The sequence below is a fragment of the Furipterus horrens genome, unplaced genomic scaffold, assembly GCF_987537825.1.
Source record: "Furipterus horrens unplaced genomic scaffold, mFurHor1.1.pri manual_scaffold_31, whole genome shotgun sequence".
Classification (NCBI taxonomy): domain Eukaryota; kingdom Metazoa; phylum Chordata; class Mammalia; order Chiroptera; family Furipteridae; genus Furipterus; species Furipterus horrens.
The window spans coordinates 86619-102201 of NW_028327201.1; the positions used below are offsets into that span (position 1 = coordinate 86619).

General features: G+C 41.6%; 1 protein-coding gene across 1 annotated transcript; it reads left to right on the top strand.

Annotated features, from left to right (window-relative positions):
• Positions 1 to 6499: 6499 nt before the first annotated feature.
• Positions 6500 to 14796, top strand: LOC149990060 (A-kinase anchor protein 4-like; the record flags this gene model as incomplete). The annotated part of the gene is made up of 5 exons (XM_090265689.1): positions 6500 to 6595; positions 7897 to 7947; positions 8474 to 8575; positions 11756 to 13891; positions 14527 to 14796. Coding segments are annotated over 5 exons (2541 nt in total), but the record flags the coding sequence as incomplete, so codon positions are not given.
• Positions 14797 to 15583: the final 787 nt, after the last annotated feature.

Genomic DNA, 15583 nt, shown 5'->3' on the forward strand with positions numbered 1-15583 from the left:
GTGACAGGAAAGACTCCATGGAACCAGTGAGGAAGTTGGTTCAATAAGCAAGGCAATTTGTACCAAAATAGTCCAATGTTCTTGGTCACGGCCAAGCAGTTCTATAAGGTTCTGGGCACAGCAATTCTTGAACAACCGTTATCAGTAATTTTCTTTCTTTTAAAAAAAAATTGCGATATAACAGACATATAACAAACATATCAGTTTTCGATGCACACACTGATTTTGAATTATATAAATAGCCTTAAGCACTTACTAATATATATGAACCTAATAGTACCCCTGGCAGGAGAAATGACAATGAGTAAAACACGCTCATTCTGTATTTGGAAAGGTAACGCTCATAATGAAATAACTACCAACACACGAAAGAACATGATACGTGCCAAAGCAAGGCTAAAATACAACTGCTAAGGATTTCAGAGGACATGTTATTCGGCACACCATTATTGCCAGTACAGTCACTGTTGTCATATTCAGCCCAACATCACCAAGAATGATTACTGAGTGTCTAAGTACATGAGCAACTCTTAAGAGTCTATACAGAGAGTTAGGCGAAGTTCTTCCTTGAACCTAACACATCTTTATGATGGGACTACTAAGGAAATAGTACATTAATGTTATAAGTGTGTCATCTCTATTATAAATAATTATGAAATATTAGGTTATAAATGTAACATACATAAAACGGCAGGTTTTCGGATGCAAGTTATTCTAGAGGGGGGATTCGCCGAGTTCCCTTTTAATTTGAGGAATGCCTTGGCAAAATGGGTTTTTGTATGGAGTGATCTTGTACCGTGTGGAAACACGTTTCCCAAGCAGCTGCGAACTCCTAGTGGCCACACGAACTCATTACCATCTAGCTTTGAGAGCAACAGGCACAGAAAGGTTAAGTCTGACATCCCTGCGGGGCAACTACCTGACAAAGCTGAAGACTAGGGCAGTCTTCATCCTATTTAAATGTCCCTAAAACCAGGGGCGATCCTGAAGGGTGTGTGGGCGGATCGATGCCTATAAGCACTATGAGGGAACCTGAAGAGGTTTATGCTTCCAGATCCCCTTTCTTTCCTCCGAGGCCTTTGTTTGAAACATTTATTGACAAATAAAGACACTCTCTGGAGGGAAGGAGAAAAACTGTCAGCAACTAATATTACATTTAAATACTTTTCTGTCAGAAAAGTTTGTTGGTCTGATAAAAAACGAAAAAGAATCCCGACTAACAGCCTAGTTTCCTCAGCCACTTCTCCAGCTCTGACATAAACATTTTTTTAAAGCACCATTAACAAGCCATACATGGATTGAAAGCTAAAGCTACACACGGGAGAGCCGCTCCCCACCAGTCAGTAATGGAAAAAGACGAAACAAAACAGAACATAACAAAACAAACAGATGAGGGGCAGAGAGATAAGGGACTAACCGCCTCGGAATTACCACGTCAGACCAGCGGCCTCACGACCGACGGTTTCAGACCAACCGCCTCACACTAAGGGCCAACAGGTGGTGCGCCGACCTTAGCATGCTCACCGGCAGGGCGAGATAACCGATCAACACTTTTCAATCAGGCTTGAAACCACCAGAGAGGGCCAAAAATTCAGACTAGGTACCTTTTACCCTTGCTTTTTTTGCTATGGGGATTCCTCTTCTGCATCTTCGGACCCTAGAAGAGAGTAAACGCGTGCTAATCTCTGAGCACACACACGTAAACCCCCGTCCCCAAGATAATGGAAGCGGCTCGTACTGGAAGTGGCTCATACCGGAAGTGGCTGAACCACCAATCAAATGGCCTCTCTGGGCTCCATTTTGCCGTTAATAAAACCTGGATTAAAATAGTACCCATATCATACAGCTGCGTGAGAAATAAATGAGATAATGCATGCAAAACACAGCACCGGGCAAATGTTCAGACCTGCAGAGTTAGAAACGCTGGGAGGGGGCCCAACTATCTGTTTCAGTACGCTCTCCGGGTGATTCTGAGGCATGCCTGAAGTGTGAGTTTTTGCTTTATGAAGAACGCTGCCCACTCAAATAGCTAACCAAAATCTTTGTTATTATTTCAGATTCCATGACTCCATGCTTTCTGAATTATGTTTCCTGCCTGAACTTTCAAAACCGTTATTTGTTTCTTGAGCCCAACTCTGTAGCCCGTATCACCACGGATACGAAGAGAAAGAGAGAACCTGTCTTCAAGGTTTCAGTGTAGGTGATCCAAGAATAGGAAAAGTTGATTAAACCTAATGGTCACAGTATCATTGCATAAACTAAATTAGGGAGGCTAAATCTGAGGCTGAAAGATACTTGGTGGCACTGACAGGCAGACCAGTTTCATGAAGGCTGATAGTTCGGTTCAGTTCAACTTCATGTTGCCATTATTCATAATAATTACATTACAAACACAGGTTCCATTTTTATTAATAGCTCTTTCAAATCAAATACAAACTGAAAGCATAGTTAAAGTGTGATTTGTATGGCTATTCACAAGTTTGTATGGAGGAGAAGATATTTGGATAGAATAAACAAGGCTAGAAAATGAATGATGGTCTTAGGGGGAAAAAAAGGTGACCAAAGCTTCTGGGTTTAACATATTTATGTTTGTCTCTTAGAGGATAACCTAAGTGCATACTACTTTACACATATCCACACACTAATGTAGCATGTTCCTTTTTTTTTGACTCTGAACATCCTTTCTTCCCCATCTGTCAATACGGGACACTCTGAGAGCCTCAGCAGCTTAAGAGAAAGAAGAGGCAGTACCATATGACTGAGCCTCCTTGCATTTTCATTACTGGTTTATCATCCAAAAACTGCTCTTGTTAGCCTCCAGGATGACAAGGTTGGGGTACCATGGGACAGGGCTCTAATCATCAATAAGAGTTCTCTCTTTGTCGTTTGGAGGATTTGATAAGACATTTTTCCAGGCCCAGATCACAGATTTTCCCTTCTGGGCTTGGAGACACAGAGGGTTTTTTGTTTGTTTGTTTGTCCGTTTGTTTGTTTTGTTTTTTTAACCTTAGGGATATACATTCTTGTGCTTGGAGAATAAATAAACATTTCCTTTCTTTGCTTCTTATTCCATAGACATGAGCCAGACACAGGAGCTCCAACTTAAATATCAGAAGTTCCCCGTGACAAAAGGGTGGTAAAGGAAAAACAAGTTTTATACTGTGGATTTTAGCCCATCGCTATTGACGAAAGCTCCCTTCTTGACCAAAATTAATTTTTAATAAAAGCTGTGTGTATTTAAGGTATATAACATAATGGTTTGATATAGTCAGGCTTATCTGAACCTTCTTCTCAATTAGGCCTCACCTTTGGCTTATAAAAACTCCAACTTTCGGTTTTTATGAGCTCAAGGCATGTCCTTAGAATGATGATCCCAGCCTCCTTAATATACCGGCCTGAGAAAGCTCAACATTGCCAAAAGAATTCCCTGTCTGTTTCAGCCAAAACCTGACCATGGGCCCCTGCCTCCCCTCCCTTTTCATAGAGCATTTACAGAACTTGTAATTGTAAATCCTTTCTCTGTCCCTTTGAGACATATCTTCTACAACCCAGAAATATCTGTTTCCAGGACCTGGGAGCCATCCCTTCGAAATGTAATCATCAAGAAAGACAGAGCCTCTGTTTCCCAATCTCTATGGAAGGATAGGAGTTCAACTTTGATAAGTGCCAGTTAGCAAACGCAGAGGCCCTGATCATGGTGATCAAACTCCGTTGGCCCCCAAAATGTCCCTCAATACTTTTCCTTTAGCACACCCCAGCATTTAAAGGGCTCCTGCCTTTTGTTGCACTGGAGTTGAGCTCTAGTTATCTAAAGTCTCTCCTCTACTGCAGTAGCCTGAATAAAATCTACCTTGCCACCTTTAACAGATGTCCAGCTCTGTTTCTCTTCGATGCCATGAACTAAAAAGATCAGAACTGGACAACAAGTTTAAGACATGAAATCCTAGAGGTAACAGGGAAAGTAACAAATGAAGTCAGACCAAGACTATGAAACCCTAGCGTTTAGGAGAGTCATCTCAACCGATCTTTTAAAACTTCAGATGCAGTTCTTCTCATGTAGGAGGTTAAAGTGGAGACATGTGGAAAAAATAAAAGGAGAGAACAAAATAATACTTGAGCGCCCTGCAAGTCATTTGGTTGTGGGCGAGTGGTTCCACACTGGGGATAAGCTAAAGGCACCCCAAAGTGTAATGGATGACCTTCTAAAGAATACCGTACCAAGAAACCCAGCACTGGCGATAGTGGAGAATAATAAAGAGGGGCTTGAGGAGCCTCTGAAAGGCTGACCCTGTCCCAAGACTATTGGCTTTTATTCTGGGCTAATAATGTTTCATGATGAAGGTTAGAGCTTGTTGGACCAGTTAGGCACCCAGGATCCTAAGGACACCCAACTTTGTGCTGTTATTGTCAGCTATAGAAAGAAACAGCAATGTCATGAAGTAGAAGTCCTAGTACTAGCTGGTGGTCAAGGCTTTAGGAGAGTATGGGGAGTTGAGGAAAGAACGAACATCTTATGTCAGACTGGAAGGATTATCATAGCATCCAAATGCACGAGAAAAGAATTATTTCAAGTTCTTATGAAATAACCTACTCCAATATTGCACAAGTCTTCTGAACTTCTTTTTGACTAAAAGTGTCTTAATGGCGAGATAAAACCACAGAAGCTGCTAAGGAAGTCTCCAACTTTCTATTTTCATACCTTCATTCAGGATACCCAGAAAGGACTTTGATTAACTCTGTCTCTAACTCTGAACCTTCAGGGGGGAAACCAAAGAAAATTAAGCTAAGATGTGAAAATCAACACTGCTCTGTGAAAAATAGACTCTACTGGTAACGAGTATGATTAGATTGTTCTGGAAGTCCAGCAAGAAGAAGAAAGAGAAAGGAGGTTTCAAGGTGTTGTGAACTGGACAAAACATGAAAGGATTATGTGTACCCTTCTAGAGAGAACAGAAGGTTGTCATACAGAAGGCAGCTTGAGGTGGTTTTCATATGAAGAGATGTTGAGTTTGCCAGCCTGCTACACTTTTGCTGCAGTTGCTATGGTTTCAGGCATTGTGACCCAACAAACTCTGGTGTCATGTCCCAGGGTCATAAGCAGCAGGAAAGGCTTTGGCCCTTCAGTCTTGTCCAACTGCTGACAAGGGCAGCAGCCAGCTGCGGGTACCCGAGAACTTGACACTGCCCAGATCCATCTAAAGGGACATATCTCCTTTCTAGGTGGCACATTTTCAGCCAAAAGAACTTCATTATCAAGGTAATGAGTTTATATATTTTGTTGTTGTTGTTTTTTGTTTTGTTTTTTTTACAGTTCTTTAGAATCTGGACACGAGAGACCTCTTTGCCTCCCTCTCTTTGTTTCTAGGCTAGTGATCTCTAGTTCTGGGAAAAAAGAAACCCCCTCTTTTGAGGGTATGGGAAGCCTTTTCCTAAATGTTTGGGAGAACCTCAAAGATCTTGGAGGGTTGGGGGGGTCATAAAGGGTAGGCATGTAATACTATCCGGTGAAAGGATAGCTGAGTATAGGAGGGAGAGAGGGAGAGAAAAATGGAAGAAGGTAAAGGGAGGAAGGGAGGGGGAAAAAGAGGGGAAGAGGAGAAGGGAGCTAGAGGTTAAAGGGGTCTAAATTTTGAAGGAAGTTGGAGGAGAGGAATTCAATAGCCCTCTACCATTTGGCAAAAAGTTTCTCTTGTTAGTTAAAAAACAAAGTCAAATCCAAGTACGAGGTACCAAAACAATTCTACTGAACCCATAACTGTGTCTTCCTGTACATGGGTCTAAGGTCTTACATAACAAACATTATTTAGGGCTTTTTCCACTTTCTTTTTACTTTTAATTCCAGGCTGGGGTGGGAGGTGGTGGGGAGTGGTAAGAGAAGTTGGCAGAGATGATTATTCTTTCAAAAATAAAATTAAGTATGGTTCTATGGGATCGGGGCCTGGTTTTTATAGCTATTAGACCGAGTTTTCTCAGTGTTCAGAATCTTGTTCTATTGTGGGATCTCATATGTTGTTTTAATTAAAAAGGTTATTTTTTCACTCTACTAGTGTTGGCCTTAGTCTTTTCCAATGGCTCTATGTGGTAAGTGTTACAGCTGTTTATCCCATTTCACTCCTTATATCATGAGAAAGGCTCTGGTTGAACTGGGGTTAACTAAAATTCAATTAAGGGGGATGAGGTATGCTTGATTCCTTGAAGGTGCTTAAGAATGGCAAAGGAAGTAGAGGCAGGTGAGATTTAGTGGAGTTTAGTAGAAATAAGTCTCTAAAGTTAATCTCCACGTTCTCTATACTTCCTTTTAAATTTGCTTCCCAACGAAGTATGCTAAAATGATCCTGATAATTTCAGAGAATCCCTTTCCCACTACTCACCCCACCAGTTTCTAGCCTAACCCAATATGAACTACATAGCTGAGTTCCAGGGCCTTCTTATCCAAACTGAGCCAGTTTCTAAAAACCATATATAAGCCTTTCGGATTCCTTTTCTTTTGTCTTTCCAGAGGCCTGATAATATTGAGTGGTTACACAGCGCCAGGGGTGTGTGCAAGGTCAAGCTCCATAGCCCAAAAGGACAGCAAGAACAGGAACGGAAAGTGGTAAGATACTAAATTACTCCCACTAAGGGGTGGAAAGGATTGCTTTATGGATACAGATATCCTGGAACCCAGAATAGACTAATGGAGGGTAATAGTGTCGTTTCTCTAAGATATCAAGTTCAGTAAAGTTTGTGGGCTGGGGGGTGGGGGTTGGGGTGGGGGCGGGGCGCAGTATGCTTATACATCACAGAGGGACACGTGAAGGGAGGGAGAGAATGAAGAGTAGCTGGGGAGGGGGGTGGGGGGAGCCTCAGGGGAGGGAGGAGTGGTGGTTGCCTAGTTTTAGCAGCCTAATGGAATCATAATAATATCAGCTAGCTACAAGTAAGTTGCACTCAAGTGGGACTCCCACAGGAGGGCAAAATGTGTAATACTTCACATTTTTTATCACGTTCAAATGCCATTTGTACTGTTATGTATTTAATGCTTTTTTAATTGACTGACGTTTAAAAATTACCATCAACCTAAGCAATATTATACATAATGTCACAGGTTTTATGTTTTAGTATGTATTTTTCCTACTAAACAACAAAAAAGTACATATATTAAACACAGAAATGTTTATCCATGTATCACTTAAAGTTTTCTATAACATCAGTAGTAAAAACACCACTTTTGGGGAACACTATGGTAGTTGAAAGTGCTCTAACTGAAAGTCAGGGAATTGGTTTCTTTTTTTTTTTTAATGTTTATTTATTTATTTATTTATTTATTTATAATTTTATTTTTTGGTTATTCAATTACAGTTGTCCCATTTCCCCCCATTGCTCCTCCCTCCCAGTTCATCCCTTCTCCCACAGTTATATCCCTCCCCGTTGTCCATGTCCATGAGTCATTCATATACGTTCCTCGACTAGACCCTTCCCTTACTTATCCCCCTTCTCCCGCTCCCCCCTCCCCCCTACTGACTACTATTCTAGTCTTTGCCTATTTAGTTCGTTTGTTTGTGTTGCTCTTTAGTTTCCTGAATTGAGTTCTAATGTAAGTTTCAGCTTTGAGTTTGCGTCAGTTGGGCAAGGCACCTTTCTTCTTACTTTTTTCAGTAAATGTAGGTATTGTAATTTGGGCATCTCTGACAGGTAGGTATTCTTATCTAGGAAATACAATAATGATAAGATTCTCTCTGCCTAATAGCATTTATTGAGTACTTACTATGTACAGGTACTCTGCTGAAAGCTTTGTATTCACTCTCAATCAATCCTCACAAGAACCCCTATGCGGTAGGTGCTTTATCGTCTCAAAGAGAAACCGCAGTCTTTTCTCTAGAATTTTCCTCAATACGCTGTCCTAATTTGGTGCAGATATGCTTTGTCGATGTGTCCACCCTGAAAGTGGAAGATAAAGGTTCCAAGGTGAGTATTCTCTGCTCCCCCCAGAGTTGGAATGAGTGAGAAACTGCTGAAAGAGTTATCAGTGGCAGCATAATAAAAGGGAAAGTCTGTGCCAGAGGGTGGAAGGATGGAGGAGATTCAGGTGGGCAGCCATCATTTTTGAAAACCCCAAACCCCCGGTTGAGAATATACTGTCACTCTTGATGCCAAATCTCATTCTAGAAGGAACTTAATTTGCTGGTAGGCCTGAAAGAATTACAGCATGGAAGGTAGCATGTCAGAACAGTGAGAAAACTGTCCAAAAGTTTGACGATTCATGAAATATGATTCCTAAGATTTATGGATTTGTGAATGCCTCTGGAGGGGTAGTAATTTGTGAGGAGAACAATATCTCATTCTTCAAACATTAGCTAGCATCACAAGCCTACTTATCCTTCTCCATTGAAAGGAAAAGATAAGAGATATGACATTCATGTTTTGGAGAGGGCAGCTTGGAGAAGTCTCAAAAAGCAGTTATTCATAAGAATCTCACCACTTCATCCCATAGGATGCTGGTGGTTCCTGTTCCGGAGGTGACCTAACGCAACACCATCTGAAAGAGAAAGAAGTTATTATAATCAAGGCTACCGAGAAGCAAAACCAGTCTAAGGTATGCTTAGCTTCCGAGTCCACCCTTTCTAATTCCCAGAGTCCATTGCTGACTCCGAAGACTCTGGTTCACAAAAGGTAAGAGAAATATTTCCAAACAAGCCCCTACATTTGACTACTATGATATTCCAGAGTTCACAGGCCTAAGTTCAAAGTCAGGTAAGTTTAATGTCCAGGTATCTAACAATGGCACTAATCACAGAGGTTCAGAATGCCCTTCCCTGATTGCAGGTCCCTACTCCAAACAGAATCTTGCTACCCTTATCCTAACAAAGATGTGGAATGAAAGCATGATCTTTTTCAGTGCTTTCTGTTGTCTTCTACTGGGCTTGTGTGCTCCACATTGCCCAGTGTCCAAAAAAAAAAAATAATAAAAATAAAAAAAGAACAAGCATATATGGAACAGAGAGAATCCACAATGACCAAGAACTGTAGTGGCTTGTTCCCCAAACCTGTTGCCTAAGAGATTACAGACTGTTAGGTAGCGTAAAGTTAGAAGCAATTCGATTTGGATACCACTGTCACATGCAAGTCCTTTTGTTTTTCTGTAACTACCTAAATTATATCTGTTGGGCTCCTGGCCCATGACAAGTCACCTTCACAGTCCTACAAACCTGGAGTAGTTGATATTGAAATAGGATATTTGGTTTTATCTCAAAGGAGTCAATTTTTTTTTTTTTTTGTTCTGCATCTCTATGCTTATCTTATAACCAGGAACAACATTTCTGGCCTCAGACACATTTGGAGTGATGAGAGTGGCTCCTAAGGAAGAAAAAAAGTTTAAAAATATTCTTCAAAGAGTTTTGGGTTTAGTTGGAAGGAGGACTCCATTTTGAAGTCTTAAGAAAGGGATAAATTATACCTAATGTTTATTCTTAAAAGTGCAGCACATATTTCCTACACATAATGCAGGTGTCCTTGATTGTAACCTAAACCCATTTTCAAAATGTTGACCTTATCATGACCTCAAACTTCTAGGGATTCAGTAGAAAGTAAGGAGATGAAGCAATGGAAGGGGTAAAGAGGACGATGGTACTTAGCAAGGAGTGGAAGACATGTATAATACATATACACATATCTAGACATGAGTATATGCACATAATTTACACTGACACACAGCAATATATACAAAATAATTTATACGAGCCGTGACACACACATCCCTGGCTACGTGTCTACATATGACACTGGTGAACACACACAAGCATTGAAACAACACATGTGTGTGTATATTCATAAACAATGACTCACCTACACAAAGGTATAGAGTCAGCTGCATTGACATACCCACATGTGACACATCAACATCTATATATGCATCCATGCACACTATGCATAAACATGCACACTACACATAAACATACACACATGAGCCTCGATCAAAACACAGTGACTGTACAAGTTCAGGTGATAGGCATGCACTCTTACACAGAGTGGGGCAAAAGTAGGTTTACAGTTATGAGTATGTGAAACGGTTTATTCTTGAATTATTACTTATTATTTTCCATACATACAACTGCAAACCTACTTTTCGCCCCACTCTGTAAATATACCTCATGTTGATACGCACACATACAAACTTAAGCAAAGTGACACTAACAACATTTGAATGCACTGATACATACCTTGACACAAATACAATGACATCCCCACTCACGTATTCACACAAGTACTCAAATACCCAGGGTGTGTGCAACACTGACACACATTCTCAATCATTCACGTAGCATATAAATATAACATAAACTGATACCCAATTTATTGACATACACAGTCATTATATTAGCACCGATCCACATTGAACATAAACATTTATTGATGTATTATCTATTATCTATTAATTACTATATATGTTAACATGTGAATTTATTCTTTTTTTATTCTTTTTTTTTAAATAAATAAAAGATTAATTAGTTATTTTAACAATAGGAAATAACAATCCCTCCCTCTCAGACATTAAGACCCTTTATAATCTTATAAAGGACAATGGGCGAAGGTCTCAAGCTCCTCTAGCTGCTTCAAGCTGGACATGGTTGTCGTTCGTCCTACCTACCCTTGGTCCAGACATCCCTAATAAGAGTGGGGGTGTGGAGGGGAGGGTTGCCTTCCCACATGGGGAAGGATCGTGCAGACTCCAGGTCAGTTGGCTGTCCCCAGACAACGGCGTGCTTGGTTTAACAGGCTGGCATCCTTGTTGTATTCTGGGGGCAACAGATTTGGCAAAAGGGTTTAAAGACATCTTCAATCCATAACCACTAGATGACAAAAGGCAGGGATTAATTTTTCAATGTTCCACATTAGGGAAAAGAAACGGGCTTCTTTGGAGGAAGGTGTGCCAGGCGCATCTCACCTGTCCAAAACCCTTTTGCCCATTCTACTTAGTTTGGGCTGAGGGAAATAGTTTAGCTTTCCCCACTCTTAGACCTCTGGGCCCTTTCGGTCCAAGCCATTAGGATAGAACAGAGAAACCAGTTTTAAAGTGAAGCCCACAAACCACCCCATTCTTCACCAACCCAGCCACTTAGTTCAGCCAAACCGTTGAGTCTCAGGAGGCCGCGCTGCAGACAGGATTAATACACATATAGGTATAGCTCCATGATACATTCTATTAGATTTGTATTATAAACAAACATGCAGATCACTCAAATCGACACTTGTCATTTACATATTCAGACACACTGACATACACATTCATTTTTACATTCACACAGTGTACAAAATGTACACGCTATCATGCACACGTTGGCCCGTACAGGAAACATATAAAATCGGTATTGATGTCAACACATTGTTACACAGGCTTACACACAGGCAGGCATACATGTGCACTGACATGTGCACACGGACACACACGCTAACAACACAGACTGAACATTCTCACATCTACTGAGATGTCCCCACTTATGAATTGCTATACTGTTATTCACACACACACACACATGACAGACACATTGATACATTTTTGACACATGTTGAGATAAGCACACGTGCTCATGTGAAATTGACACGCTACCACTTGTGCTCAAAGGGATATAATTATGTATTATGTTTCCATGCAAATCCTAAACGGTAAACCCCTAATGTATGCAGTTTAGAAAGATATGTCTTCTAAATAAAATAAGGGGGGAAAGTAGCCTCCCCAAACTCTTAGGTGTTCTTTTTTTTTTTTTTTTTTTTTTAGATGGACGGATCTATATGCCTTTTCACACAAGCTCCCTCTGATCCTATAACTGTTGTAAATTGGCTTCTAAATGATATCCAGAAGTATGCCTTGGGTTTCGAACATGCACTAAGTCCCTCAGCCTCTAGCTGCAAACATAAAATAGGAGATGAAGATGAACATCACAAATTACCCTCTGCAAACTGCTACAGCATCTATGATGATAAACTGAATATCGATTACATGGCCAATAGACCTCAAAGCCCACATGTAGACATGACTGCAGCCAAGAATACCAACAAAAATCAGAGTCCTTCCACCTCTCCAGCAAAATCTTCTAGCACTAACAGGGCAGTAATCTCTCCTGAGGGAGAATGTCCCATGGATGACCTTTCCTTCACCATCATCCGGCTATCTAATCTGGTAATGGAGATGCCTTGTAATGAAATCAAGAAGTTGGAAAATGGAAGCAAATGCTTTCGTCATTCAATCTATCCACCCTCTGGGGACAAAGGGAAAAACACTCCCCGCAGCTCTGTGAGCAAGATCGTTTCTGAAATGGCCCATGATGCTGAGGAAATATCCTATGTGGAAAGGCGGGGCACTGGAGAAGAGGGCAGGGAAGGTGGCAGGAAAAAGTTTATGTATAGTCAATTATCCAACAAGAACAAGGGGGTAGACAAAGAGATGTGCCAACAAGAGAGCAAAGATTTTTCACACTCTATCAGTAAAGGACTCACGGTTTATGCAAATCAGGTGGCATCTGACCTGATGGTCTCCGTTTTGAAGACCTTGAAAGTGCATACTCCTGGGAAGCCAATTCCCACTTGTGTGGTCCTGAAGAAGGTGTTGTTAAAACACACCCAGGAAGTTGTCTCTGATTTGATTGATTCCTGCTTGAAGAACCTGCATAATATCACTGCGGCCCTGATGACTGACTGCGACTTTATCTCAGCTGTCAAGAAGAGTCTGTTCAACCACGGAAAACAAAATGCTACACATATAATGGAGGCCATGCTGAAGCGCCTGGCTACTGTTCTGCTTGGAGAGAAGGAGTCTAAATCACAGCCTCTGTTGTACGCATCCTTGAAGGCCGGCTCCCACAGTCCCAAATACGATAACCAAAGTCAAAACCAAAATCTTGAATTCTCCACCATGAAAACTGAATTGAAGGGGAAGGACAAATGCAAAATAAAACCAGAGGAGTGCAAGTCATTGATTAGCGCTGAAAAAGTTGGTGAACACATCCTCAAGGAGAGCCTGTCCATGTGGAACCAAAAACAACGAAACCAAGGCGAGATGGCTGGCAAAGCATGCGTGAGTAAGGAAGAAAAAAGAGAGAAGATCAGCCCTTCCACAGAGTCACTGGCGAAGGACTTGATTGTCTCTGCCCCTATGCTGATTCAGTACCACCTGACCCAGCAGGCCGAGGCCAAAGATGCACTTGAAGATGACTATCCTGGTTCCACCATAGGCCATAGGACTCAGAGTGCCCAATTTGAAAAGAACGCAAGTGACCAAAGTGCCAAGGCACTTTCAGTGAAACATCTAGAATCTTGTGGAGCTCCTGGGCCATCTACCTCTGTAAAGGAGACTCAACAACAGGCGGAGTGCCAAAAGTCCGATATGTCAAACATCATTCTATCACTGATTCAGAAACTGCTCAGTGAGACCTCCTTCAACAGTGAAGAGCAATCTGAAGGGGAGAGCAAGCCTTCTGAGCCCAGGCCAAACAAAGCAACTTCAATGTCCAAGAGAGGGGAAAAACAATTCCAGGAGAATTTAGACCTTGATTTTGCCAGCGGGATGATGCAAATGAACTGGCAATTCATCAATCAACTGGTAGAACCTGTGAGGAAGCTGTGCCTTATCATGGCTAGGTATCACAACAACAGGGAAGCCCTGGCCGAATTGGAAGAACAAGCAGCCTTGGTACACAACCCAAGTTTCCAAGTTGGTGGCCCCAGATGCAGTCACAGTAGTGCAATGTCACAGAACTATCGAGAGTTTTCTGGGCCGGAAGTCATCATCAATAATTGGTGCTCAACAAGTAGCTTGCAGAAACAGCTCCAGGCTGTCCTGCAGTGGATTGCAGCCTCCCAATTTAAGGTGCCTGTGCTCTGTTTCGTGAGAGATGATGATGGACAACTGGAGAAGGTAAGCAATGGCAAAGCACAAGAAGAAAGATGGTTAGACTGGGCAGGGGAAGGGAGGCAAAACTGTACTTAGGGCTCACGAGCAGTCCAAATTTTTCTCAAGTATGCTCTTTACTATGTGCTTTATGAATTACTTTATCCTCATAAAAAGACACAAAAGCAATGAACCATTAATTGAGGCTGTAGCACCTTGGGGTCTGCACATTTCAGCCAAGAGGAGGCGAGAAAGATTAGCTTTTTTTTTTTTTTTTTTAATTCAGTGACCCTTTAAACAAACTGCTTGGTAAAATATGTTTTAGGAAGGTGGGGGAGATGGCCACCCCTAACCTTGACCTAGCAATCAGCACAGACTAACCAAAAGACCCAGGCCTTGGAGAGAAGTATTTAGTAAAGACAACTGATTCCAGGTTTTGTTTTTTGATGCTCAAAATGAAGTTATGTTTTTCATTTTGATCTATGACATTAGAGGAGGGTCAAGGAAAAAGGAGAGGGAAGGCAGTCCTGGATCAGCGAAAGCTTTTACTCTAATCTTAGTCATGGGCGGAAAGGTGGGTGAGGGGGGTAGTTCACTTTATCCACCTGAGACCTTTCTTCAAAAGTATCACATGACTCAAGCTATCTCTGCTCCCTCCACAGCTTCCAGAAGTTTCAGCTAAGGCAGTAGAGAAGGGGTACAGTATTGGAGATCTCCTTCGAGAAGTAATGAGGTTTGCCAAGGAACGACAACTGGATGAAGCCATGGACAACATGGCTAGAAAACAACTGCTGGACTGGCTGCTCACTAACTTGTAAACTAACAGTCCCTTCAACAACTCTGTAGCTAGTCACCCCATCCCCACAGCAGCATTCCATGCCATCTGGGCGCCCCTTCATTAGGCAAGTTGAACAACACACTACACGACTGTCTTTCCCAATACGTCTGAGCATTTGGACTATGCAAGTACAAGGTGTTAAATAAGCTAGGCAACAACATGAATTTAAAAATTTAAAAAAAAAAAGTCGTTGTGTTCTTTTTTTAAAATATACGTTCTATTGTTAACTTTTTTATTATTATTTAGATTTTATTTATTTATTTATTTCCAGAGTGAGGGGAGCGGAGGGAGAAAGAGAGGGAAACATCAATGTGTGGTTGCCTCTCACGAGCCCCCAACTGGGACCTTGACCTGCAACCCAGGCATGTGCCCTGACTGGGAATTGAACCAACGACACTTGGCTCGCAGGCCGATGCTCAATCCACTGAGCCACAGCAGCCAGGGCTAGAAAAAAAAAGTCGTGTTTCTTAATCAGATATATCTGAGGCAAAAGAGGGGAGTGGGTCTAAATCCAAGGATTAGTGATACAGTGTTGGGCTTGGGTCTATATCTGACCTTAGGTAATTTTCTGAGCACCCAAGACATAAAGATATAACTCATGTCCAAATCTCTAAGTAATATGGTTTGTCCATTATGATCCAGAGGTTTGCCACCTGTGGACCCCCTGTTTCTGCCACATTACACATATAACTTGATAATCTCCCCTCTAATCCCGAGGGTACGGTTTTCTCGGTCTTTGTCAGGAATTTGCAGATGGGCTACTGTGCTGCAGGAGCTCAGCTCCAGGCAGGTTAACTTTGGATTAAGTGAGACCAAAAAGTGACAGTGGAGTGTTTGAGAGGGAATTCATTCCAAGTTTATTTATTTATTTTTAAGTATAT